This window comes from Rhincodon typus, chromosome 14 (assembly GCF_021869965.1).
Source record: "Rhincodon typus isolate 14 chromosome 14, sRhiTyp1.1, whole genome shotgun sequence".
Lineage (NCBI taxonomy): Eukaryota > Metazoa > Chordata > Chondrichthyes > Orectolobiformes > Rhincodontidae > Rhincodon > Rhincodon typus.
Window position 1 is genome coordinate 66,738,938 of NC_063345.1, and position 24,699 is coordinate 66,763,636.

Below are 24,699 nucleotides of genomic sequence, written 5' to 3' on the forward strand. Positions count from 1 at the left end.
CTTCAATCCCAGTGCTGGCCAGCCAAAAGCCTGAGTGGAAGATGATGCGGCTAGCCTTCCTAAAAAGAGGTGACACGGGGATCTCGCCAAATCTCAGCCAGCAGACAAGACTCTCAGCATCTCTGACAAAGGTTGCAAAGTTCACAACTTTATTACTGAAACCTGCAACTCACTGGAAGGTCTTTTGAGCCGTCGAGCCTGTACTAGCTGTTTGTAAGACAAGCCATGTTTAGTGACTTCTACATAGTGACCTCTTAACCGTAACCTGTCCTCATTCTCAACTCCCTTCTAACATGTTTATGGAGTCAGCTTCCACCACCATTTCAGACCAGACATTCCTGTCCGAGCCAACTCCGTGAAAAGATTTCTCTCATTTCCCCTCAAGAACTTTTGTCGACTTGAAATCTAACGATCCGTACAACAATATAGGGAGGCGATGGCCTAGTGGTATTATCACTGGACTGTTAATCTGGAGAACAGGTAATATTCTGGGGACCATGATAGGTGATAGTAGAATTTGAATTTAATATGTAAAAAGAAATCTGGAATTGTGAGTCTAATGATGACCATGACCCCCATGATTGATAGTTGGAAAAGCCCATCTGGTTCACTAATGTCTTTTGGGGAAGGAAATGGCCATCCTTAACCGGTCTGGCTTACATGTGACTCCAGACCCACAGAAATGTGGTTGACTCTTGACTGCCCTCTGGGAAATTGGGATGGGCAACAAATGCTGGCCTTGCCAGTGGCATTCACATCCCATGAATAAATAATTTTAAAAATGAGCAATTTTTCTTTACCAACCCTATTGAGACCTCTCACCTCTGGAATATTTCTATTCAGTCACCTTTTAACCTCCAATCAAATGAGATCAAACCTAACTTTCCCCATCTCTCTGACATGAAGTCCCTCATCATTTGTAACATTCTGGTAAATCTCCTCTACAACCTGCACATCTATCCCGAACAGCAGTGCCCAGCCTCCACCTGAGCTCTAATCAGAGTTTTAAAACTTCTAGCTCAATCCCTTTCCTCATGTGCTCAACACTTTTATTTCTATACCACTTATTCATCCAACCATATGGTTTTCTCCATTTTTGCAGCAGCAGCGGGAGCAGTGAGAGCGAGGACCAGGGGACTGCCAGGAAGGTAAGTTAATCCATTTAAAAACTTACCTCGTGAATAGGCGGAGCGCACGCTGAGCAGAAGCGGACACAGGACGGCTGAGTAAGTGAGGTAATATATTTGGCGGTTGCTTTACCCGAAACACTACTTAGGTAGTGTCTCCCACCCATCCTCCTCCTCTAACCAAAAAAAAGGTTGTGAGCGCCGATTTGGTAAGGTTACTAGTTTTTTTTTTTCAGAATTCAGAACAGTGGGAATGGATGTTAGGGCAGTTGCATGCTCCTCCTGTAGAATGTGGGAGGTAAGGGTCACCACTAGTGTCCCCACTGACTTCATCTGCGGGAAGTGCACCCAACTCCAGCTCCTCGGAAACTGCGTTAGGGAACTGGAGCTGGAGCTAGATGAACTTCGGATCATTCGGGAGGCTGAGGGGATAATTGAGAGGAGTTACAGGGAGGTAGTCACACCTCAGGTACACGAAAAAGGTAGATGGGTTACAGTCAGGGGACGGAAAGGGAACAGGCAGACAGTGTAGGGATCCCCTGTGGCCATTCCCCTCAATAACAAGTATACCGTTTTGGATACTGTTGGGGGTAAGCCATGGGATACAGGTCTCTGGCACAGAGTCTGTCCCTGTTGCTCAGAAGGGAAGGGGGGAGAGGAGGAGAGCATTAGTCACTGGGGACTCCATAGTTAGGGGGACAGATAGGAGATTCTGTGGGAAAGAGACACACTCGCGGTTGGTGCGTTACCTCCCAGGTGCCACGGTCCGTGATGTCTCGGATCGTGTTTTCGGGATCCTTAAGGGGGAGGAGAAGCAGCCCCAAGTTGTGGTCAGCATAGGCACCAACGACATAGGTAGGCAAAGGGATGTGGATGTAAGGCAGAAATTCAAGGAGCTAGGGTGGAAGCTTAGAGCTAGAACAAACAGTTGTTATCTCTGGTTTGTTACCCGTGCCACGTGCGAGCGAGGCGAGGAATAGGGAGAGAGAGCAGTTGAACACATGGCTACAGGAATGGTGCAGGAGAGAGGGATTCAAATACCTGGATAATTGGGGCTCATTCTGGGGTAGGTGGGACCTCGACAAACGGGATGGTCTACACCTGAACTAGAGGGGTACCAATATCCTGGGGGGGAAATTTGCTAATGCTCTTCGGGAGGGTTTAAACTAATTCAGCAGGGGGATGGGAACCTGAATTGTAGCTCCAGTGTACAGGAGGTTGGGAGTAGTGAGGTCATGAATAAGGTTTCAAGGTCGCAGGAGTGTACCGGCAGGCAGGAAGGTGTCTACTTCAACGCCAGGAGCATCCGGAATAAGGTGGGTGAACTTGCAGCATGGGTTGGTACCTGGGACTTCGATGTTGTGGCCATTTCTGAGACATGGATAGAGCAGGGACAGGAATGGTTGTTGCAGGTTCCGGGGTTCAGATGTTTCAGTAAGATCAGGGAAGGTGGTAAAAGAGAGGGAGGTGTGGCATTGTTAGTCAAGGACAGTATTATGGTGGCAGAAAGGACGTTTGACAAGGATTCGTCTACTGAGGTAGTATGGGCTGAGGTTAGAAACAGGAAAGGAGAGGTCACCCTGCTGGGAGTTTTCTATAGGCCTCCGAAAAGTTCCAGAGATGTAGAGGAAAAGATTGCAAAGATGATTCTGGATAGGAGTGAAAGTAACAGGGTAGTTGTTATGGGGGACTTTAACTTTCCAAATATTGACTGGAAACGCTATTGTTCGAGTACTTTAGATGGGTCAGTTTTTGTCCAATGTGTGCAGGAGGGTTTCCTGACACAGTATGTAGATAGGCCAACAAGAGTCGAGGCCACATTGGATTTGGTACTGGGTAATGAACCAGGCCAGGTGTTAGATTTGGAGGTAGGTGAGCACTTTGGTGATAGTGACCACAATTCGGTTACGTTTACTTTAGCGATGGAAAGGGATAGGTATATACCGCAGGGCAAGAGTTATAGCTGGGGGAAAGGCAATTATGAGGCGATTAGGCAAGATTTAGGATGCATAAGATGGAGAAGGAAACTGCAGGGGCTGGGCACAATTGAAATGTGGAGCTTGTTCAAGGAACAGCTACTGTGTGTCCTTGATAAGTATGTACCTGTCAGGCAGGGAGGGAGGAAGTGGTCGAGCGAGGGAACCATGGTTTACTAAAGAAGTTGAATCTCTTGTCAAGAGGAAGAAGGAGGCTTATGTAAAGGTGAGGCATGAAGGCTCAGTTAGGGCGCTTGAGAGTTACAAGTTAGCCAGGAAGGACCTAAAGAGAGAGCTAAGAACAGCCAGGAGGGGACATGAGAAGTCTTTAGCAGGTAGGATCAAGGAAAACCCTAAAGCTTTCTATAGGTATGTCAGGAATAAAAGAATGACTAGAGTAAGATTAGGGCCAGTCAAGGACAGTAGTGGGAAGTTGTGCGCGGAGTCCGAAGAGATAGGAGAGGCGCTAAATGAATATTTTTCGTCAGTATTCACACAGGAAAAAGACAATGTTGTCGAGGAGAATACTGAGATACAGGCTATTAGACTAGACGGGATTGAGGTTCATAAGGAGGAGGTGTTAGCAATTCTGGAAAGTGTGAAAATAGATAAGTCCGCTGGGCTGGATGGGATTTATCCTAGGATTCTCTGGGAAGCTAGGGAGGAGATTGCAGAGCCTTTGGCTTTGATCTTTATGTCGTCATTGTCTACAGGAATAGTGCCAGAAGACTGGAGGATAGCAAATGTTGTCCCCTTGTTCAAGAAGGGGAGTAGAGACAACCCTGGTAATTATAGACCAGTGAGCCTTACTTCGGTTGTGGTAAAGTGTTGGAAAGGATTATAAGAGGTAGGATTTATAATCATCTAGAAAGGAATAATTTGATTAGGGATAGTCAACACGGTTTTGTGAAGGGTGGGTTGTGCCTCACAAACCTTACTGAGTTCTTTGAGAAGGTGACCAAACAGGTGGATGAGGGTAAAGCGGTTGATGTGGTGTATATGGATTTCAGTAAAGCGTTTGATAAGGTTCCCCATGGTAGGCTATTGCAGAAAATACGGAGGCATGGGATTGAGGGTGATTTAGCGGTTTGGATCAGAAATTAGCTAGCTGTAAGAAGACAGAGGGTGGTGGTTGATGGGAAATGTTCATCCTGGAGTTCAGTTACTAGTGGTGTACCACAAGGATCTGTTTTGGGGCCACTGCTGTTTGTCATTTTTATAAATGACCTGGATGAGGGCGTAGAAGGATGGGTTAGTAAATTTGCGGATGACACCAAAGTCGTTGGAGATGTGGATAGTGCGGAAGGATGTTGCAGGTTACAGAGGGACATAGATAAGCTGCAGAGCTGGGCTGAGAGGTGGCAAATGGAGTTTAATGCGGAAAAGTGTGAGGTGATTCACTTTGGAAGGAGTAACAGGAATACAGAGTACTGGGCTAATGGTAAGATTCTTGGTAGTGTGGATGAGCAGAGAGATCTCGGTGTCCATGTGCATCGATCCCTGAAAGTTGCCACCCAGGTTGATAGGGTTGTTAAGAAGGCATACAGTGTGTTAGGTTTTATTGTTAGAGGGATTGAGTTTTGGAGCCATGAGGTCATGTTGCAGCTGTACAAAACTCTGGTGCGGCCGCACTTGGAGTATTGCGTACAGTTCTGGTCGCTGCATTATAGGAAGGATGTGGAAGCATTGGAAAGGGTGCAGAGGAGATTTACCAGGATGTTGCCTGGTATTGAGGGAAGGTCTTATGAGGAAAGGCTGAGGGACTTGAGGCTGTTTTCGTTAGAGAGAAGAAAGTTAAGAGGTGACTTAATAGAGACATACAAGATGCTCAGAGGATTAGATAGGGTGGACAGCGAGAGCCTTTTTCCTCGGATGGTGATGGCTAGCACGAGGGAGCATAGCTTTAAATTGAGGGGTGATAGATATAGGACAGATGTCAGGGTAGGTTCTTTACTCAGAGAGTAGTAAGGGCGTGGAATGCCCTGCCTGCAACAGTAGTAGACTCGCCAACTTTAAGGGCATTTAAATGGTCATTGGATAAACATATGGATGATAATGGAATAGTGTAGGTTAGATTGGCTTCAGATTGGTTTCACAGGTCGGCGCAACATCGAGGGCCGAAGGGCCTGTACTGCGCTGTAAAGTTCTATGTTCTAACCACCTTACATCCAGAGAATCTGACAGCCCTCAAAGGCAGGGACGATGAGGTAAATGAATGTGCATGGCAAGATTTCACAAACAAACAAGGGTGCAAAACAACAAATGATTTGTTTTGGGGATTCTGGTCAATGATTTATGGAATTGGATACCAAGGTCTGCTTTCTTGTCTACATTTTTCAAAGTTGGACCTTTTACGTTTTTTTTAAACTTAATCCTCTCAATTGCATTTCTGTACAGTTCTCCACGTGAAACTCCATCGGTCATGCTCCATATGAACGAGGAGTATGAGTCGGCCATGCACCATTTAATAAGACTGTGGCTGATCCGACTGCAACTCCAAGTCCACATCATCACCTCCCTCTGATAATCTTTTGTCCCATAACTTACCTCCAATCTGGCAGTAACCTGCGATAAAAATAATTCAAAGGCTCTGCTTCCACTGCCTTTTCAGGAAGAGAATTCCAAAAACTCATTACATATCTTGAGATTTTAACAAAGGACAATTTTCAAAGAAAACAGGCACAGGATGAAAAAGCAACAATGTTGTCTCTGGAAGAAGCAGTGGTTCGGACAGAGACATCCAGTCTACAAGACTGTCAGAGAAGTCACTTGGCCCAGTTTATATGTCGAATAAGGTTATGGCATTTTGAACCCAGTCAGAGGGGAAACAGGAGTGGCTCTCTCTCATTTTACTCTCTCTCTCTCTCCCCCCACCCCTCCTCATTACTCCTGTCGACAATGTGCGAGACCTGAAAATCCACTGGAATCACCTTTCTCACATGGAGGGTTCTTGAAGAGGAGTTTGGAATCTATCTTACTTCCTCCAGCAGAGGGAATTCTGCTAGCTACAACCATTCCACAAGACAGCTCATTGCCAACGGCTCGTGCGCAGAATAACTTTGGATAAAAAATACCAATTGGGACAGTCCATGATGTATCTATTTCTCCTGAATTTAAATGTCACTCATTCAAAGTATTTTAAGAAAACACTGCCGTTTTTTCATTTTTCTTTGGTTTCTCCTCTTACTGTATATGTTTTTTGTTAGGAAGGGTAGCTCCATATATATGCATACTCCAAACTGTTGGTCAATAATCTTTTCATCTTTCTTTGCGAAAGTTTTATTTGTCATAAGCTTTGCTGACTAAGGAAACCTGGCTAACTTGCTCTCACTGTTGAACCTGATACAGTCCGAGACCTACATAACTGTCCAATATCATCATCCTGATTGAATTAAAGCTTTATAGAAACTAACGAAGGATTAGGACTAGGACCGGAATTGCATCCTCCCTCTAACATTGGTCAAAGCAGCTCTCTCGCATGCTTGCTTGTTCACTCAGGTTATTCATTATTTATTCACTTCATTGAATAAATACTTTAAGGTTTAATTACCTAGTCCTGCCTCAGAGGGTTCACCATTCCGTCTCTCGGACAACACGCTGTCAACATTACTCTGAATGATCTTTCGCAGGGTTGTTATCCATTCTTCCATCTCCTGCTCACTCTCAGCTGCTAGGTGACAGCTACATTTCTCCTGCATTCGGAGTTCAAAGCCATAGCGGCGCATCTTCGAACACTGGGAACAGAAACACCAGGTGTACAGATGATCTATTGCCCCAACAGGTTCTGTTACAGATACTTTCAAGAAATACCAAGCAGAAACGGGGTTTGGAACAGCTTGTGGTCAGATTAATAACAGCCTTAGACCAAGCTCCGTTTAATTCCCCAAGTACTCCCGTGCTTGTGATATAGACCCTTCTCATCAAAGAATTGCTGCATTGGCTCTGTGTCCAATAATATTGCCTGTTCAAAGAAACCTGTTCATGATACAAGATATTGTAGCTGTCTACTGACTTCACCAGCTTCAAAATCTCTCCTCCCCAACCTGACCACCTTCCTATGCACCTATCCACTCCACACTTCCCACTAACCAACCATATAACTTATACCTGCACCACTTATCTCCACCTCATCAGCCCTACCCCCAGCCCCACCCCCATCCCCCTAATTTATTTCTGGGCCCTCCTCCCCATCTCCAGTCCGGATGAAGGGTTTTGACCCGAAACATTGACTTTCCTGTTCCTTGGACGCTATCTGACTTGCTGTGCTTTTCCAGCTCTACATTTATTGACTCTAGCTTCCAGCATCTGCAGTCCTTACAGTCTCCATATTGTAGCCTTTGTTTGGGTAGGGACAATGTGATCAGCACAGAAGTGTTTCAATTAACTAAGTAATTTATTTGCAAGGGAAACTTTTTTTAAAGGAGGGGTCAATTTTTCAAACAGAGAAATTATTTTTAACGAATGCAAAACCTTGATTTGACCATGTGTAGAGTACCATGCACAATCATGGCCTCCATATTACAAACAGGACAGATCAACACCGGGAGGTTTCAGAAAAGATTTCCAAGGATGTGCCGAGAATGGAGAAAACATTCTAATCAGGGTGACCGAGAAGCGGTCTGCTAGGTTTTTAACGTGAAGCATGTATTTGATAGAGTAAATACTAAAAAGATATTTCAACTAAGAGAAGTCCAAAAGCAGGGGCCATCAATATAAGACAGTCACTAATCAATCCGATTGGGAAATCAGGAGTAACCTCTTTAGGCAGGGGAATAAAATTGAGTGAGAATGGAGAACTTGCTACCAAACCAGAATGGTTGAGGTGAATAGTAAAGATGTCTTTAAGGTGAAACTAGGTAAGTGCTGAGGGAGAAAGGATTATAGGGACATGTTGAAGACTGAGGTGAAGATGAGTGGAGACCTGCATTTAGCAGGACGTAGATGAGTTGTGCTGAACAGCCTGTTTTCAGTGTTGTGAATTTTGGGAGATTCTACGTAAGACGCAGCAGCTCCCAAATTGCTTCAGGTTTCATTTCAGTGATCTCTTCCATTTCTTGCATAGAAATAAATTACTATTTTGCTGATGGAAAATGGTTTGGAAAGTTTCATACCCTCCCTGTAACCAACAAATCTTTTAGTTTTCCAACCAACTTGTTAGCTTGTTCTAAGGCTTTTTCTTTTTAAATTCATTTGTGTGGGATGTGGGCGTCGCTGGCTGGCCAGCATTTATTACCCATCCCTAGTTGCCCTTGAGAAGGTGGTTTGAGCTGCCCTCTTAAACCGCTGCAATCCACCTGCTGTAGGTTGACCCAAATGCCATTAGGAAGAGAATTCCAAGATTTTGATCCAGCGACAGTGGAGGAACGGTGATATATTTTCAAGTCAGGATGGTGAGTGACTTGAGGGGGGTGAACTTGCAGGTGCTGGTGTTCCCATGTATTTGCTGCTCTTGTCCTTCTAGATGGAAGTGGTCGTGGGTTTGGAAGGGGCTGTCTGAGGATCTTTGGTGAATTTTTACATGCATCTTGACGATGGCACACACGGCTGCTACTGAGCGTCGGTGGTGGAGGGAGTGGATGCTTGTGAATGTTGTGCCAATTAAGCAGCTGCTTTGACCTGGATGGTGTCAAGCTTCATGAGTGTTATTGGAGTTGCACCCACCAGGCAAGTGGAGAGTATTCCATCACACTCCTGACTTATGCCTTGTCGACGGTGGACAGGCTTTGGGGAGTCAGGAAGTGAGTTACTCGCTGCAGTATTCCTAGGCTCTGACCTGTTCTTGTTGCCACTGTGTTTATGTGGTGAATCAGTTGAATTTCTGGTCAATGATAACCCCTAGAATGTTAATTGTGGGGAATTCAGTGATGGTAACACCATTGGATGTCAAGGGGGTGTGTCAGATTGTCTCTTATTGGTGATGGTCATTGCCTGGCATTTGCATGGCGCAAAAGTTACTTGCCACTCGGCAGGCTGTAGCACTGCACTCAGTTCCCAGTACTGCATCTGTGGTGGTGTTCATATTGACCTCGAATAGGGATATAAGACAGATTCACCAGAATGGTAACTGGGACTTGGGACGTTAATCTGTAAGTATAATTTGCACAAATATAGCTTGTACTCCCTTGAGTTTAGAAGATTAGTGTGTGACCTTTACTAAGGGATTTACAGGGATTGTTATGCAATGACTTAAATGGATTCCCTCTGGTGGGCGAATTATCAGGGGCTGCAATCCCTTTTAAATCAGACGTAACTATTGGATATAATGATGTAATTGTAATATTAATCTCCAAGATCCTAGTTCTGAATCACGGCAATAGAACATAGCAAAGGGAAACCCAAGTGTTACACATTCTTGCTGTCTGGACCCTTAAACCAGGAGACAATGGAGATGGATAAAGGTTTTCAGTGATTTAATTTTGACCTAATGTAGGTGAGGACCCCGAGTGTTTCATTTTCCTCTGTTCCATAGATTCAGAAACTAACCAGCACACGTGTGTGTGTTGTACCTGCACAACATCGATGCAAGAGTCCAAGAATATGGATCCTTTGGACTCCTTACAGACCTTCTCGTCTTTACAAAAATAGAGGATGTATGAGCCATCTGAAAGTTGAGTCAGGTAACAGAATCGCCTCTTGAACACCTGGAAAAGGAAACATTCGTTGAATGTCGAATTCTGTGGGAACATTCACACCTCTACTGCTCTCAATAACTCATGCAGACAAATTTGATGGGCTTTCCGAATAAAATGCCCGTGTTGTATCAACTGAAACTCTCTGCTACAGTCTGGCTCAGCACTATAACTCCTGCCAGAGACTCCAGATCCCAGGTTAGAGATCATTATGACTGAGGTACAATAGTTACAGCTAAACTGACAGAAAATATTAAGAAGCATGGGTCTATATCCTTGCATTTTGTGGCCCTCTAATCTAATCCTCTGGGACCGAAAAAAGACTAACTCAGTGCATGTCACTCTCTGATGGCATCATGCACATGCTCTCTGCTTGTGAAGATGTCAAATATTTAAATCAAAGTTGAATGTTTGTTCAGTCAGTAAGTCAGTCAACTTCCTGTCCTTTTTCTCCCTGCTCCCTCTGTCAGATTCTAACACCAGTATCGCAGATAAGATTTACAAACTGAGTTCCCCAGACTCTGCAGGAGACTGGAATTCATGATGGGAGTCTAGAACTAGTTGTTGAATTTCCTGATTATCTTTCTTTTATATTTGGTGATTGACCAACACTTTATTTCATTCATTGTAAGCAACTTGGGGGAAAAAATATCCTCTGGGGTGACATCACCGTATCGGTCAGCTAGAGGACATTGCTCTTCCTGGGCACAGGTCAGAGGTAGATCTCTCAAAGGTACATTCAACATTTTAGATAGAGCACGGGAATAGGGCAGACTCTTTTCCAGAGAACTGGTATGGACATGATAGACCAAAAGGCCTTCTTCTGTTCTCCAATGACTCTGCAATCCATAGGTTCATGAACAACAAGTTCAAATTTCACTCACAGCAGCCCAGATAAAACTGGCCAAGAAAGAATTTACATTCATGTGCCCAAATATTACTTTCCTTGGTTAAGATACAGTAGCAAAGTAATTACCTGACTGCACTGGTAATCTAGTTAAATCAGCAAGGAAAAAAAAGTCCAGGAGCAGTGGAAGTGACCAGGAAACTGTTGAATTTTCATTAAAAGGCTGATGTATTAATGACCTTTATGGAAGGAAAACTGTAACTACCATGTTTATTCAGTCTGTCTTATCTGTCACTCCTGTCGCACATTCATGTGGGAGATATTCACCTCTCCTTGCAAAATAAATGGTGGTTTTGCCAGCGTTGAACAATCTCAAACATAGATAGCAGGAAATTCAGTGAGAATGCTCTGAAAAATGTGCATGGAATGTTTAAAAAAAAACAACCAAGGGAACAGTTCAAGAATTTAATCTTTTAGCTGCAGAGCTATCATCCTCTCTTCAGTTCACTTGTATCATTTACCAGCCTCACTTAGGACTACAGCACATGCATACCTGCCTATGCACACAGAGTGTGTGTCCCTCTCTTTGCACATGTCTGTATTGCTGTGTCTGCCTATGTATGTTTGTGTGTGTATGTGTTTCTGACTGTGTGTGCCCATCTCTCTCTGTGGGCGTGTGCATCTTTTGCCAGTAGCAGCTTTGTCCCTTTTCACTGTTGTATATTTTCTACATCTCACAGCAATGTAGAGTTGTCACTAGATTCTAAACATGAAGCAGTTTAATTTACAAGAGTTTCAAATTACTCTGGAGCTACAAGTTATCTGCATTCATGCTTATCACAGCTCAGCTTCTGTAGTGTGTATTTAGTGTGCTTTGTATCTATATCCAGCAGTAAGTAATCAAGGACAATGCCTGTAGATCAGTAACCAGAATCAATGGGGGAGCAATGGTTGATTGCTGTTCTGCGTTGCTGATTGCTAAGTCCTGCTATCTGCCAGTCAGCCTACTGTATTAGCCCCCTCGCTTCATGATCCTTTCTCATAGGCTGCATCTTCAGTTATTCGTCCTAACTCTCTGCCTCCCTTTATCCCCACCCGAGCTGTTGCTGACCGTTCTTCTTAAAGTTAAATAACAGTGCCCCAGAAATCAAAGTTGCTGCTCTTGCAGCCACTCGGTGGCATAGTGGTTAGCACTACTGCCTTACAGCACCAGGGGCCCAGGTTTGATTCCAGCCTTGGGTGACTGCCTGCATGGTGTTTGCACGTTCTCCCTGTGTCTGCATGGGTTTCCTCCAGGTGCTCCAGTTTCCTCCCACAGTCACAAAGATGTGCAGGTTAGATGGATTGGCCGTGCTAAATTGCCCATTGGGTCTGGGGATGTGCAGGTTAGTTTATGGGAAATGCAGGCTCACAAGAATGTGGTACAGGGGGTGTGTCTGGGTGGGATACTCTTCGGAAGGTTGGTGTGGAATCAATGGGCCAAATGGCCTGCTTGCACACTGTAGACATTCTATGATTTTCTAAGTTTAATCAAATATAAATCCGACCCTTTTCTGCCACTGACTCGATTAGTCGGAGATGTGAAGACCCATGACAGGCTGTGAGGGAGTACGCTGCAAACACTGAGTTTGGTGAAAGGAGAGGGAAGAGTGTTAAGTTTAAGGGGTTAATCTTTTGGAAAATCTCAGACTGCTTGCCAAGCAATTTGGCATTTTGCTTAAAGTCACTTCCTTTCAGGGGGGAGAGAGGAGTCGAACTGGCGAGAGAGCACTGCTCTGAGCTACTTGGCTGAGTTTGGAATGAGTGCTGCATTGACATCACAGTAAAGTCCTGAGATGATCAATTGTTGAGGAGTTGCAGCTAGAGACTCTAGTAAACTTGAAAATTTAAACTTCTAAACTAGAACAGGGGAAGAAAGAATTTGTGGACACTGGAGAGAAATAACTTGTCGGTATGGACAAAAAGAAACTGCTTTCTACTACTCTACAGTTCAGAATTTTTCTTGTATAAGCAATTTTTCTACTTAAATTAAATTACTCTTAACCAAAATATAAATGAAGTTATGGCAAGGGAGCTCAGTCCTGTGTGTAGCACAGCCTGTAGTTATGAGGTAAGTCTTTGCAGTCTGGATGATCACATCTACAGAAGTGCCACTGGTTTAATCAGCTTGAGCACCAGGTTTTGGAATTTCAGCATCACTGGAGATACAGCTGTGGGTCATGAGGCTCAGAATTATGCAAACAGCAAGTTTTTAGCTGTGGCCACCCCACAGGAAGTACAGTCAGAGAGGGTAATGGGGAATGACCACTAGTAAGAGGGAAGCAAGCAAGATGGTAGTGACGAATGCCTCAGAATGCAACTCACTTGAGAAGAGCTTTAATGTATTAGAAAACAGTGAGAGAGAGAGTTCCTCTGGGTAAGAAGGACCTCTATAGTGTTATTATTTGAAGGTTAACATCAGGGTCCCTGCAATCTTCTCACACAGCAGCCAGGGATACATCTCATCTGGGCCTGAAGATTTAGCCAATTATAAATCAGCTTAAACCACTGATACCCCTCTCCCTCTCGAATGTAACTTGTTCGAGTATATCACTGATATACAAATCCCGACATTGTAATCTCACCAATGTCTTCCCCTCCTCACACAGTTTGCCACTTTGGTCTTGAATGGGCCCTTCTCTTTCCCTGGTTATCCTTTTCTTCCTAATATACTTATAAAATGCCATTAGATTTTCCTGTATTTTATATTGCCACTGTTTCTTCATGTCCCCTTTTCATTTTCCTACTTTTTTGTAAGCCAATCCTGCACATTCTGTACACTTCTAGGATGACTGAACAGTGGCAAATGGAATTTAAGCCTGAAAATTGTGAGATGTTGCATATTGGGGGGACAAAAGGAGGTACACGATGAATGGTAGGACCCTAGGAAGTGCAGATGATCAAATGTGTGCATGTCCACAGATCCTTGAAGGCAATAGGACAGGTTGAAAAGTTGGTTAAAAAGCCATATGAAACACTTGCCTTTATTAATTGAGACTGATTACAAAAGCAGAGAGGCTATGAGGGAGCTATATATAACATTAGTTAGGCCACAGCTGGAGTATTGTGTGCATTTCTGGACACCACACTATAGGAAGGATGTGATGGACTAGAGGGGGTGCAGGAGAGATTCACAAAGTGTTGCCTGGGCTGAAATGATTTTCAGTGATGAAGTGAGGCGGGCTAGCCAGTGGTCATTTTCCTGAGAGCAGTGGGGAGGGGGTTGGTTCTGATTGAGGTCTTCAAAATTATGAGAGGTGTAGATAAGATAGATGGTAGAAACTTTTCCCCTTTTGTGGAGGGATCAATATCTAGGGGCTACAGATTTAGTGCAAGGAGGCAGGATTTTAAGGAAGAGCCTTTACACCCAGAGGGTGTTGGGAACCTGGAACTCACCCACCTGTAAGAGTGGGAGAGGCAGAAACCATCAAGATATTTAAGATCCATTTAGATGAACATTTAAAATGCCACAGCATGAGGGCTATGGGCCAAGTGCTGGAAAACGGAACTAAATTACATAGGTGCTTGACAACCAGCATAGACAAGATAGGCTGAAGGATCTCCTTCTGTGTCGCATAAATGCTATAACCTCTGAACTGATCCAAACCCGTTTGCTTCCCTCAAGTCTCTAGGCATTCAAGTTCGAGCAGTAGCAGTTCAGTTAAACCTACAGAAATGGGTGTATTGATAGACAGACAGACATACCCCCAGTCTGTATCGGGGAGGGGGACACAAACCCACTGTTAAAGGCCTTGTCAGACAAAGGCTACATCATCAAGCACTAAAGTTTACTGCTTATTAATGAACAAATGGCCCACAATTTCCACAGCCCACACCCTTCTATTAAATACATGCTTATTCTAGATTAAACTCATTTCTTCTTTTGAATCAGTTCATTTTGTGAAATATTGAGGTTGCAATATTTAAGTGGCTTTCAGACATAAACATTTCACCGACTGTGGCAGTGAAGTTAGTCACATGTGCCGCTGGTCACTGGCACAATCCGATCTTTGGCAAGAGGGTGAAATCAGAAACTGTATCACACAAACCATTCCCACCCACACCCACAGAGGAGAGAGACTTTGTTGCGTGCCTGCCGAGTGGGGGAGTTTGAAACAGTTTCTGTTCTGCATCATTTATGTCTGGTCTCACGTCTGTCCCACCAACTTACCCTCATTGTAACACTGATAGTGCTGTTCATGTTGGCTTTGTACAGCCAGCCTTCCTTAATATTTCCTCCTTTCTGTGAGCAAATCGACGCAGCATCCTGCAAGAAAAGCATTAGGCATAAACAAAAAGCCCAGTGTATTTACATAGCCAGTGTCACACTGAGAACTCCATGCCTCAAGGAGCCTCAGTCATTGAGTCATACAGCATGGACCCAACTTATTCATGCCAACCAGGTATCCTAAACTGAACTAGTTCCATTCACCTGCAGCACAGACTAGAGGTTAGAAGCTGCATGGACTGGGTTAGAAGGACTGTTGTTCTGAACTTTATATTTCTCTTATTTTCTAAAATATTCCTATGATCTGTAATGCTGGATTATTTATTTCTTTATTTTTCTAATTTCTTTCCCCCAAGAATTTGTACTTAAGAATCTGTACCGAGGTACCTTTGTATCTAAGATACATAACTGGCAACCTCTGGATTTTCACTGTACTCATTTGAAATAGGCGGGGCAGAGGGCTTAGGAAGGGAGATAAGATAGGCTTACGAAGCAAAAGGATGTGGTGGCACTGCATGGGAATTATTTAAAACAAAAATAAGCAACATTTGGCAGATGGAATATAATGTGGTAAACTGAGAGGTCATGCACTTTGGCAGGAAGACCAGTCAATGTTTTCTAAGTGAGAAAAGACTGCAGAAAGCAACAGAACAGTGGGATTTGGGCATGGATGAATCACAGAGGCAAGCTTCCAAGTTCAGTGGGTTTATTGGAAGGCAAACGGACTGTTGGCCTTTATTACAAAACAAGGGAGGGGTTACTAAAATTATAGAAGGTACCAGTCAGACCACAGCCAGAATACCGTGAATGGCTCTGGGGCCCAGAATTACATGCTGGCATTAGAAGCAATCCAGAGGAGGTTCACTAGGTTGATTTAGGGGTATTTTACTATGGGGAGATCTTTAGTAGGTTGGGTCCTTACTCACTCAAGTTCAGATGAATGAGAAACAACCTTATGGAAATGGAAGATTCTTAGAGGGCTTGGCAAGCTATAGGAGGAGAGATTGTTTCCTGTTGTGAGGGAGAGTCTCAGAGTAAGGAGTCACTTGTTTAAGACAGAGATGAGGAAATTTCTTCTCTGAAAGGGCAGTGAATCTGTGGGATTCTGGGTCATGGAGTATGCTTAAAGCTGAGACAGACAGATTTCTAACCTGTAAGGGAATCAAGGGTTTATGGCGAAAAGGCATGAATATGAAGCTGAAGGTTATCAAATCAGCCATGATCTCATTGAATGGTGGAGCAGACTCGATGGGCTAAATGGCCTAATTCTGCTCCTGAATTTATAGTGTTGTGAGATACAGATGAATAGTGCAGTGCACATCAACATAAAACTAGGGTGATGTAATTTTCCACCTTTGGAAAAGGACATCAATGTGATATAGAATCTAAAGTTGCAAAGGCACAATTGGTACCTTTGAAAGGGCCATTTGCTATCCTTGGCTCCGGCAATCAGGAGAAATGTAAAATCAGGGACAAAGGAGCACTCGGTAAGAAGAGGAAATCAGCTGGATGAAGCAATGTGTTCAGCCGACAGTGAATTCAGTTCAACATAGTTAGATAGAAAGGAAGAGTTGACCATGCAATGATGGAAGAGGTAGCCTCACCATATTTTTGCGTGGGGGATGGCAGCAGATGTGCATAGAAACTCCAAGGAGAGAGCCGAAATCAAAAGATAAAAATAGGGAAACAGAAAGATGCTTCCCTTCATACACCTGACTACATTGTACTTCACTCCAATGACCATCAAGTGTATTTCTAATCTTTTTCCAGCATTCCTCATCTTCTTATTCTCTCTCAGCCACAACACTGCTCCCTCTTCTGAAACCACGCCCTGGCCTAGTTCTCCAGCCATGGCTATTCCAACCTCCACTCCCATGGGGGCTGCACATACACAAGTTGTCACACATTATAGAGAGTTAACAGGATACTGTGATGTGCTACCTTCATTAACTCTGCACTCTATGCAAGACAAACTTTATTGTATCCTTACAACAAACAGCTCATCACTGAACATAAAGATTGACATGTTTAGCACTGAAAGTGAGATCACCTACCTCATCTTTATCCACATCTTCATCAACTTCATAAAGCTGCATGGGCAACTTGTCTGGCTGATGCCCCTTGCTACAACGAACAAAAAAAGAAGCACAGCAATCTTGCTTAGAGAGACAGAAATGATTTGAGAGTACAGCAAAATTACATCAGAGGATTAAATCCTATTGTGGAAAAATGTCAGGGACTCCCCTCTCTTTACCTCTATGTCACTTTATATTCAAATTACAACTCAATCAATTAAGGTGGGAGAGAGCACAAACAGACTGGATATTAAGTGGACTTTGTCTTTTCCATTTTATTGCACATTACATGTTGTTACAGAGATGCAGCTATTTTTTCCCCTCAGCACACACCCCAAAAACAGAAGCATAGGGAAAGAGTTGACATTCCTTAGCAATCACTTAAAAGCAACTCCAATTAACCTCAAAAGCTGGTAAAGAAGGGCTGCCGTCCAATTAAGCTCAGATTAAGAATCTGTTAACTGGACAGGCCCCACTACTGGCAATGGCCAAACTATACATTGTCTGGAACCTGTGTGTAATGCACAGAGTAGACAGGGAAAAACTGTCCCATCACAAAGGATCAGGAACAAGGGGACGGAGATTTCAGATAATGTGCAAAAGAAGCAAATGTGATATGAGAAAATGAATTTTCACACAGCGAGTAGTCAGGGTCTGGAACTCAATGCCTGAAAACATAGTAGCGGCAGGTTCAACTGAGGCATTCCATACAATTACTTATTTAGAAAAAATATTCAGGGTGTGGGGAGAAAGCAAGAGAATCGCATTGGGTCATAATGCTCATTCAAAAGGCTGGTGCAAACACAACAGACTAAATGGCCTTTTATATTTCTTCTATGATTCTGGGACTCTGCGCTACATAATAGTGCAACATCAGGAGAGCAATATCATGGGGAATGTTTATGAACATGTGATGGAAGCAGACTTTTCTGTTGGTCAGGCCAACTTGGAATAACAAGAATTGAGCATTTGTTATGCAACACAGTCTCTACGCTTAGTTTTCTTCTACTCAGGCCACAGGAACTGAGCAACTTCCACTTAAATATCACTAAAGACACAACAACTGAGCTGATCAACCAGTCGGCCACATGCCAGGGAGCCTCTTCACTAGGCTTCAAAGTGGCCACTAAGTTCTCTCAGTGGGCAGTGAATCTGTGAAATTTTGGGTCATTGAGTATACTCAAGGTTGATATCAACATATTTCTAATCAGGAAGGGAGTCAAGGGTTATGCGGAAAAGGTGGAAAAGTGGAGTTGAGGATTATCAGATTAGCTACGGTCTCATTGAAAGGCAGAGAAAATTTTATGGGCTGAACGATCTACTTCTGATCCTACATCCTACAGCTTTACAATCTTAAATTCTGCAATAACAACTTCTTTGAAGTGAGTATTTTCCATAAGAGGTTTGATGAAACATAAAAAGCCTTTCACAGAATGGGACAAATACAAAGGTCAAGGAAGAGCCACAAAACGGCTTATAAGAGCGGCTGAAATGACAGGAAACTTGCAAGGTCTACTAAAGACAATAAGAGATTTAATAGTTATACAAGGGAAATGGACTGGTTAAGAGTGCTATTGGCCCACAGAAGGCCGAGAGTGGGATTATTGCCAATAGCCATGGGGAATATTTTGCTTCAATATTCACAGCAGAAAAGGAAGGTAGCTTGCCAGCAGTACCAAAGTTAACAGAGAATCATAAAATTAGCTGAAATAAATCCTCAACAGTGGGGAAATTAATGGAACAGAAGAGTGATAAATCCCCAGGACTTGATGGTTTCCATCCACGTGTGTTAAAAGAGGGAGGAGAGCACATTGAAACATTATGGTTAGAGTATTAGCAGAATTCCCTGAATTCAGTTCCGGTTTCCCTGATTCAGGTGGTGTTCCTCTGGATTGGAAAGTTACTCACGTCCCTCCACTCTTTAAGAAGGGAGACAGAGGAAAACCAGGCAATTACAGTCCAGTTAGCCCGACATCTGCAGTAAGGAAATTGTTGGAGTTTATAATCAAGGATAGGGTAACTGATCACCTCAAAAAATTTCAGTTGATCATGGAGAGTCAGCATGAGTTCATGAAGAGTAGGTCATGCAAGCCTCAGAGTTTTTTTGAAGAGGTGGCAACGGTAGTGGACAGAGGTACGTTGATGGATGTTGTTTATATGGATTTGCAGAAGGCTTTTATTAAAGTCCTGCATAAGAGACCATTAGCTAAGGGAAAGCCCATGAAATGGACGGCAAATTATTGATATGGATTAGAAATTGGTTTAGTGGCAGGAAACAGAAAGTTAGAATAATGGGTAATTACTCAAATTGGCATGTTATAACTGGTGAGGCCTCAATTATTGACAATATTCATTAACGACTTCAATCACAAAATGTCAAATATCCTAATTTGTGAATAGTGGTTCAAGAATGGCATGACAGCACAATGGTTAGCATCACTGCCTCACAGTGCCAGTTACCCGGGTTCGATTCCATCCTCGGTTAACTGTCTGTATGGAGCTTCCACATCCTTCCCGTGTCTACGTGGGTTTCCTTGGGGTTGTCTCGTTTCTTCCCATAGTTCAAAGATGCGCAGGTTAGGTGATTGGCGATGTTAAATTGCCCATAGCGTCCAGGGATGTACAGGATAGGGAATTAGCCTTCGGACAAGCAGGGTTCCAGGAGATAAGATGGGTGACTGGGTGGGTGTGTTCTCAGTGAGCCAAATGGCCTCTTTTCGCACGGTAAGGATTCGATGATTATTTCAAACCATGGGGAACCAAGGGTTTGTAGTTAATATTAGCGGACAGCCTATAACCAGAGACAGAAGCAACAAAGGATGTTTTGGCTCTGGAGGGAGTTCAACACAGGCTTACAAGGATGATACCTGGACTTTAAGGGTAAAGTTATGTGGAGAGATTAGACAAATTAGGCCTTTTTCTCTAGAATTTCAAAGGTTAAGGGGAGATCTAATTAAGGTCTTCTGGATATTAATACGAAAATACCAAATAGATAAAGATAAACTATTTCCACTGGTTGAAGATTCTAGAACTGGGGCATAATCTCAGAATTAGGGGCAATCAGGATAGATGTTAGAAAGAATTTCTACATGTAAAGAGTAGCGGAGGTTTGGAACTGTCTTCCTCAAATGGCAGTTGATGCTAAATCAATTGTTAAATTTCAATCTGAGATAGACAAATTTTTATTAAACAAGAGTATCAAGGGATATGGACCCAAGGCTGGCATACGAAGTTAGACCACAGATCAGCCACGATACTATTGAATGGCAAAGGAGGCTCGAGCAGCATGTCAGAGCTCAGGGCTGTAGCTTGGATTCTTCTGAAAGTGTTTATTTATAACAAGCTGAAGTAAAAGTGTCACCTTGGCAGTGATCTGAAATCCCCTGCATAGCCTTCACATTTGTAGTTTACCAGCAGCCAGTCCGAATTATATGTCTTGATGCACTGCAAATAAATTACCAGATCATTAGGTCAACATTTATTTTATTATTCATTTGTGGGATATGCTTTCAGGGAGGGTGCTCCAGGATTTTGACCCAGCAACAGTGAAGGAACAGTGACAGTTCCAAGTCAGGATGGTGAGTGGCTTGAAAGGGAACTTGCAGAGAGCGGTTTTCCAATATAGCTGCTGCCCTTATCCTTCTCGGTGGTAGAAGTCGTGGGTTTGGAAGGTGCTTTTGGAGGAGCCTCAATGATTTGCTGCAGTGAATCTTGTACATGGTACATGCTGTGCTTAGGTAGTGAAGGGAGTGAATGTTGAAGGCACTGGATGTGGTGCCAATCAAGTGGGTTGCTTTGCACTGGATGTCAAACTTCTTGGACATTATTGCAGCATCCAGGAAAGTGAGGAGTGTTCCATCACACTCCTGACTTGTGCTTTGTCGATAAAGGACAGGCTCTAGGGAGACAGGAAGTGAGTTACTCACTGCAGGATTCCCAGACTCTGACCAGCTCTTGTAACCACAGTAATGCTATGGCTAGTTCCATTCATTTCCTGGTCAATCGTAACTCCCAGGATATTGATGATGATATCAAAGAAGCAGGAAAGCAGCCAATAGCAAACTTATCAAATACCCCAATTCCTGTAAGAGTAACGCGATATCTATAAAGCTACTTTTTTCCAAATCATACAACTTATTAGTCCAATTTTGTCCTCCAATCATTCATTCAGATCAATTCCAAACCAAAGGCATTCTGCAACTTTGTGTAGTCAGCTCCAGAAGTGATTTGACATGATCTGTGAAGAACCCGATCAATTCAACCAATCTTTGTTGTACGTTCTGCCTCAAGGCAGAGCCTTGGCCCACTGTCCCATGTTTTATCCTGAGCAGTTTCACTTGGCAGTTTTTAAGCAGTGGTGGCTTACCCCATTGTTTTCCACTCTCAGGAGGCTGGACCCAAGTCAGAATGGGATAACCCCACAGGATTGTTGTGAACCACATACTCGCCAACTGGGATAAAATGCCCCCCAACAATATCAGCATTGGCTTACAAAAAAGCCAATTCACCCCAACTTGTCTCATGCACCAACATGAAACCTATTCAGTCTGCTCCTCATCACTTAGAGGTCACAGAGCTGTACAGCACGGAATGCGACCGTTTGTTCCAACTTATCCATGCCGACCAGGTATTCAAATCTGACCTAGTCCCATTTGCCAGCATTTGGCCCATATCCCTCTAAACCTTCCTATTCATATACCCATCCAGATGTCTTTTAAATGTTGCAATTTCACCAGCCTCCACCACTTCTTCTGGCAGCTCATTCCATACACGCACCACCCCCTACATGATAAAGTTGCCCCTTATGTCGCTTTTAAATCGTTCCCATCTCACCTTAAACCTATACCCTCTAGTTTTGGGCACCCTTACCCTGGGGAAAAGACCTAATCTATTCACCCTATCTATGCCCCTCATGATTTTAGAAACCTCTAAGGTCACCCTTCAGCCTCCGACACTCCAGGGAAAATAGCCTCATCCTATTCAGCGTCTCCTGAGGATTCAAACTCTCAACAACAGCAACATCCTTGTAAATCTTTTCTGCACCCTTTCAAGCTTAACAACATCTTTCCTACAGCAGAGAGTCCAGAAGTGAATGTAGTATTCTAAAAGTGGCCTCACTGATGTTGCCATTGTACAGGACATGACCTTTAACTCCTATACCCAATGCACTGACCAATAAAGGTAAGCGTAACAAACACCTTTTTCACTATTCTATCGGCAACTCCACTTTGAAGGTGCTATGAATCTGCATTATCAAATATTTCCTGCGTCCTTTCTTCAATTCCACTAACCTAAATATTTATGCAGATTAAAATCCACTCACTTGGAAGCTCAGTGTTGAATTAAATTATAAAGAGCAAATTGTGCTTGGCGACTCCTGAATTCTGTGAGGAACCAATGCCGTGAATTGGTAAACAAAACGTGGTTGCTCTTGCATGCATGGAGTTTCAATAGGATATTTGAAGAAGTGTCATACAGGATGTTGAAATAGATGGGAAAACAGTTAAAAGACAACGCATATAAATTAAAGATGAATGGATGCAATTTGGATTAGGAGAAAGGAAAACAAAGACTTGCATTTATACGTGCCTGTCACATACAGCATATCTCAAAGTCCTTTGGAACTGAAGTAGTATGCCAAAAGGAATCAGGAAATTGCGAGCTCAAATATTACTCCCTGTTGTAGAAAACACAGCAGTCCACAATTCACACATTCAGCAACCTCCCAGACAATGGCTTTTTATCAAAGTACTGCTGTGAGGTCATTCACATCTCATTTAAGAGGCATCACCTCCGGCACTAAAAATAATACTCTACCACTGATCCCTTGGGACTGCAGAGGAGCAAGAATTTGGGGCTCCTACACACAATATCACAAGATGGCGGCGGACTAGGGTGATACAGCCAGAGCTCATCTGTTCTGTTGTTTCTTAATTTCTTTGTCTTTTTTTCTTCTTGCTCTCTTGGTGTTTCTTCCTGGCAAAGTGCCCATGACAGTGTCTCTGCCCGCAGTGTCTCTGTCTCTTGGCAGCTCTTGGGTCAGCATGTAAGTAGGTTCTGCCTGGGCACGTTCCAGAGCCACTAGGAGGAGATTGGAGGTGGCAGCAGCAATGGCATCATGGCCCAACGTGGGAAAAGCGAGTGGTGAGGGAGCTTCCCTGGTATCTGCAGAGTTGGGGTCGAGAATAGGTAGCTGAGGTCTCCCGAAGAACGAGATAAGCAGAGGACTCAAAAACTGTTGAACATTTAACTTTATTCCTTCATTTTTCCAGTTTAAGTTAGTGTTAATTATTTCCTTATTTCTTTATTTTTCTACTTATTCTGTGAAGGTTATGCTTAACTTTTTAAACTCTGTTTCTCTTACTACTTTGTAAATAAGTGTTTGTACCTAGGTGTGCCATGTGTGGCGATATTATACATTTTTCACTGTACTGCTGTACTTTGTACTTCAGTACACGTGGCAGTAAAATCTAAATCTATATCTACACGACGTTTGAGGTTTGAACCCACAATCTTTGTCAGAAATATAAACAGCAGCATCCCCCATGGGTCAATACAAAGACAATTGCTCCTGCATAATGCTGTCTGGGTTTTACAGTGCTTGGCTCAATGTCAAAACCAGCAGATGGGAGAAATCTGGGGAGAATTGTTAACTGCAAAAAAGACTATAAACAACCTTAGGAGAGCACATACAGGTGATAAGGTGGGACAAATAGATGCCAGATAAAATCAAAATGTGGAGAAGTAAGTGAAAACATTCTGGGATGAAATATGTGCAAAATAATGGAAAGCTAAATCAAGACCAGAGGTGTATATACAAGTAACATGAGAAGTCGATGGAATGATTTGAGAGCTTACGTTTATAAATAAAGCAGATGATGGAATTTCCCATCATTTTAAGAAAGGACTGCTCACCAAGGAGACCAGTTGTTCATCACTTAGGTCAGTGCCATCACCAATGTGATGTTAACCAAATCTTGAATTGCAAAACAATCTGCAAACATTAACAAATAAAGTTACTGTCTGAGGAATGGCTGAAGGCACTGGCTTTGCGCTGTGCTTACTCGACATGTAGGGAGCTGACTCTTCTGTAATGTTGAGGATGCTCAATGACTGTCCTTTCCAATGTGGTTTTGTCCAGGATTGTTTCTCCCCATCATGTAGTGGGGTCCAGTTTGAGAGTTCGGAGACTGGCTCTCAAAGCCTTTGTATGTGAGCTTGGTACACCCTATAGTATGAGTTTCCATGTTCAACTCACTGCAGAATACTGCCTTTGGTATGTTGGAAACCTTCACAGCAGCCACTCAAGAGGACCCAGCAAAGCTAAACTCTGAAGGCTGTGCTGTAAGTATCTTGTATGCAACACATTGTAAGACTTTTCTGTTAGGGATTTTGTCCTGCCATTTGATGATGATAGATCTTAAGCTGCAAAGGTGTAATGCATCAAGTTGCAGGATGTGAGCTGGTGGTTTGTCCATGCCGCTCAGCCTCGGGCAAGTGATGACAGAATTGGAGTCTGGTCAATTTTGAACTTTATTTTGAGACAAATACCACACTGTCTCCAAACTCTGTGGGTCAATCTAACAAATGGCGAGCTTTCTTTTGCCAGGCAACAGAAAATTCGATCACACTCCCAAGTTAGCAGAAGGCCCGAGTGTAGTTCAGAGTTGCATTGTTTTGGACAAAATCCCCATCATTTCAAGACTTTGGAAAAAAGAAGCATTCTGAGGCTTGAAAAACAGTGGTCCAGAATCATTCGGATGTGCTCTGGAGTGTAT

General features: G+C 43.3%; 1 protein-coding gene across 1 annotated transcript in view; it reads right to left on the reverse strand.

The window, feature by feature from the left end:
• The window catches only part of dock11 (dedicator of cytokinesis 11), a 252,061-nt gene that overhangs the window by 161,560 nt on the left and 65,802 nt on the right, over positions 1-24,699 (reverse strand). The window contains exons 4-8 of the mRNA XM_048604955.1: positions 20,283-20,365; positions 16,901-16,970; positions 14,790-14,885; positions 9,610-9,744; positions 6,654-6,837 (exon numbers count right to left, since the gene is read on the reverse strand). Coding sequence (XP_048460912.1) covers positions 6,654-6,837; positions 9,610-9,744; positions 14,790-14,885; positions 16,901-16,970; positions 20,283-20,365 — 568 coding nt within the window. The remainder of the gene's footprint in view (positions 1-6,653; positions 6,838-9,609; positions 9,745-14,789; positions 14,886-16,900; positions 16,971-20,282; positions 20,366-24,699) is intronic.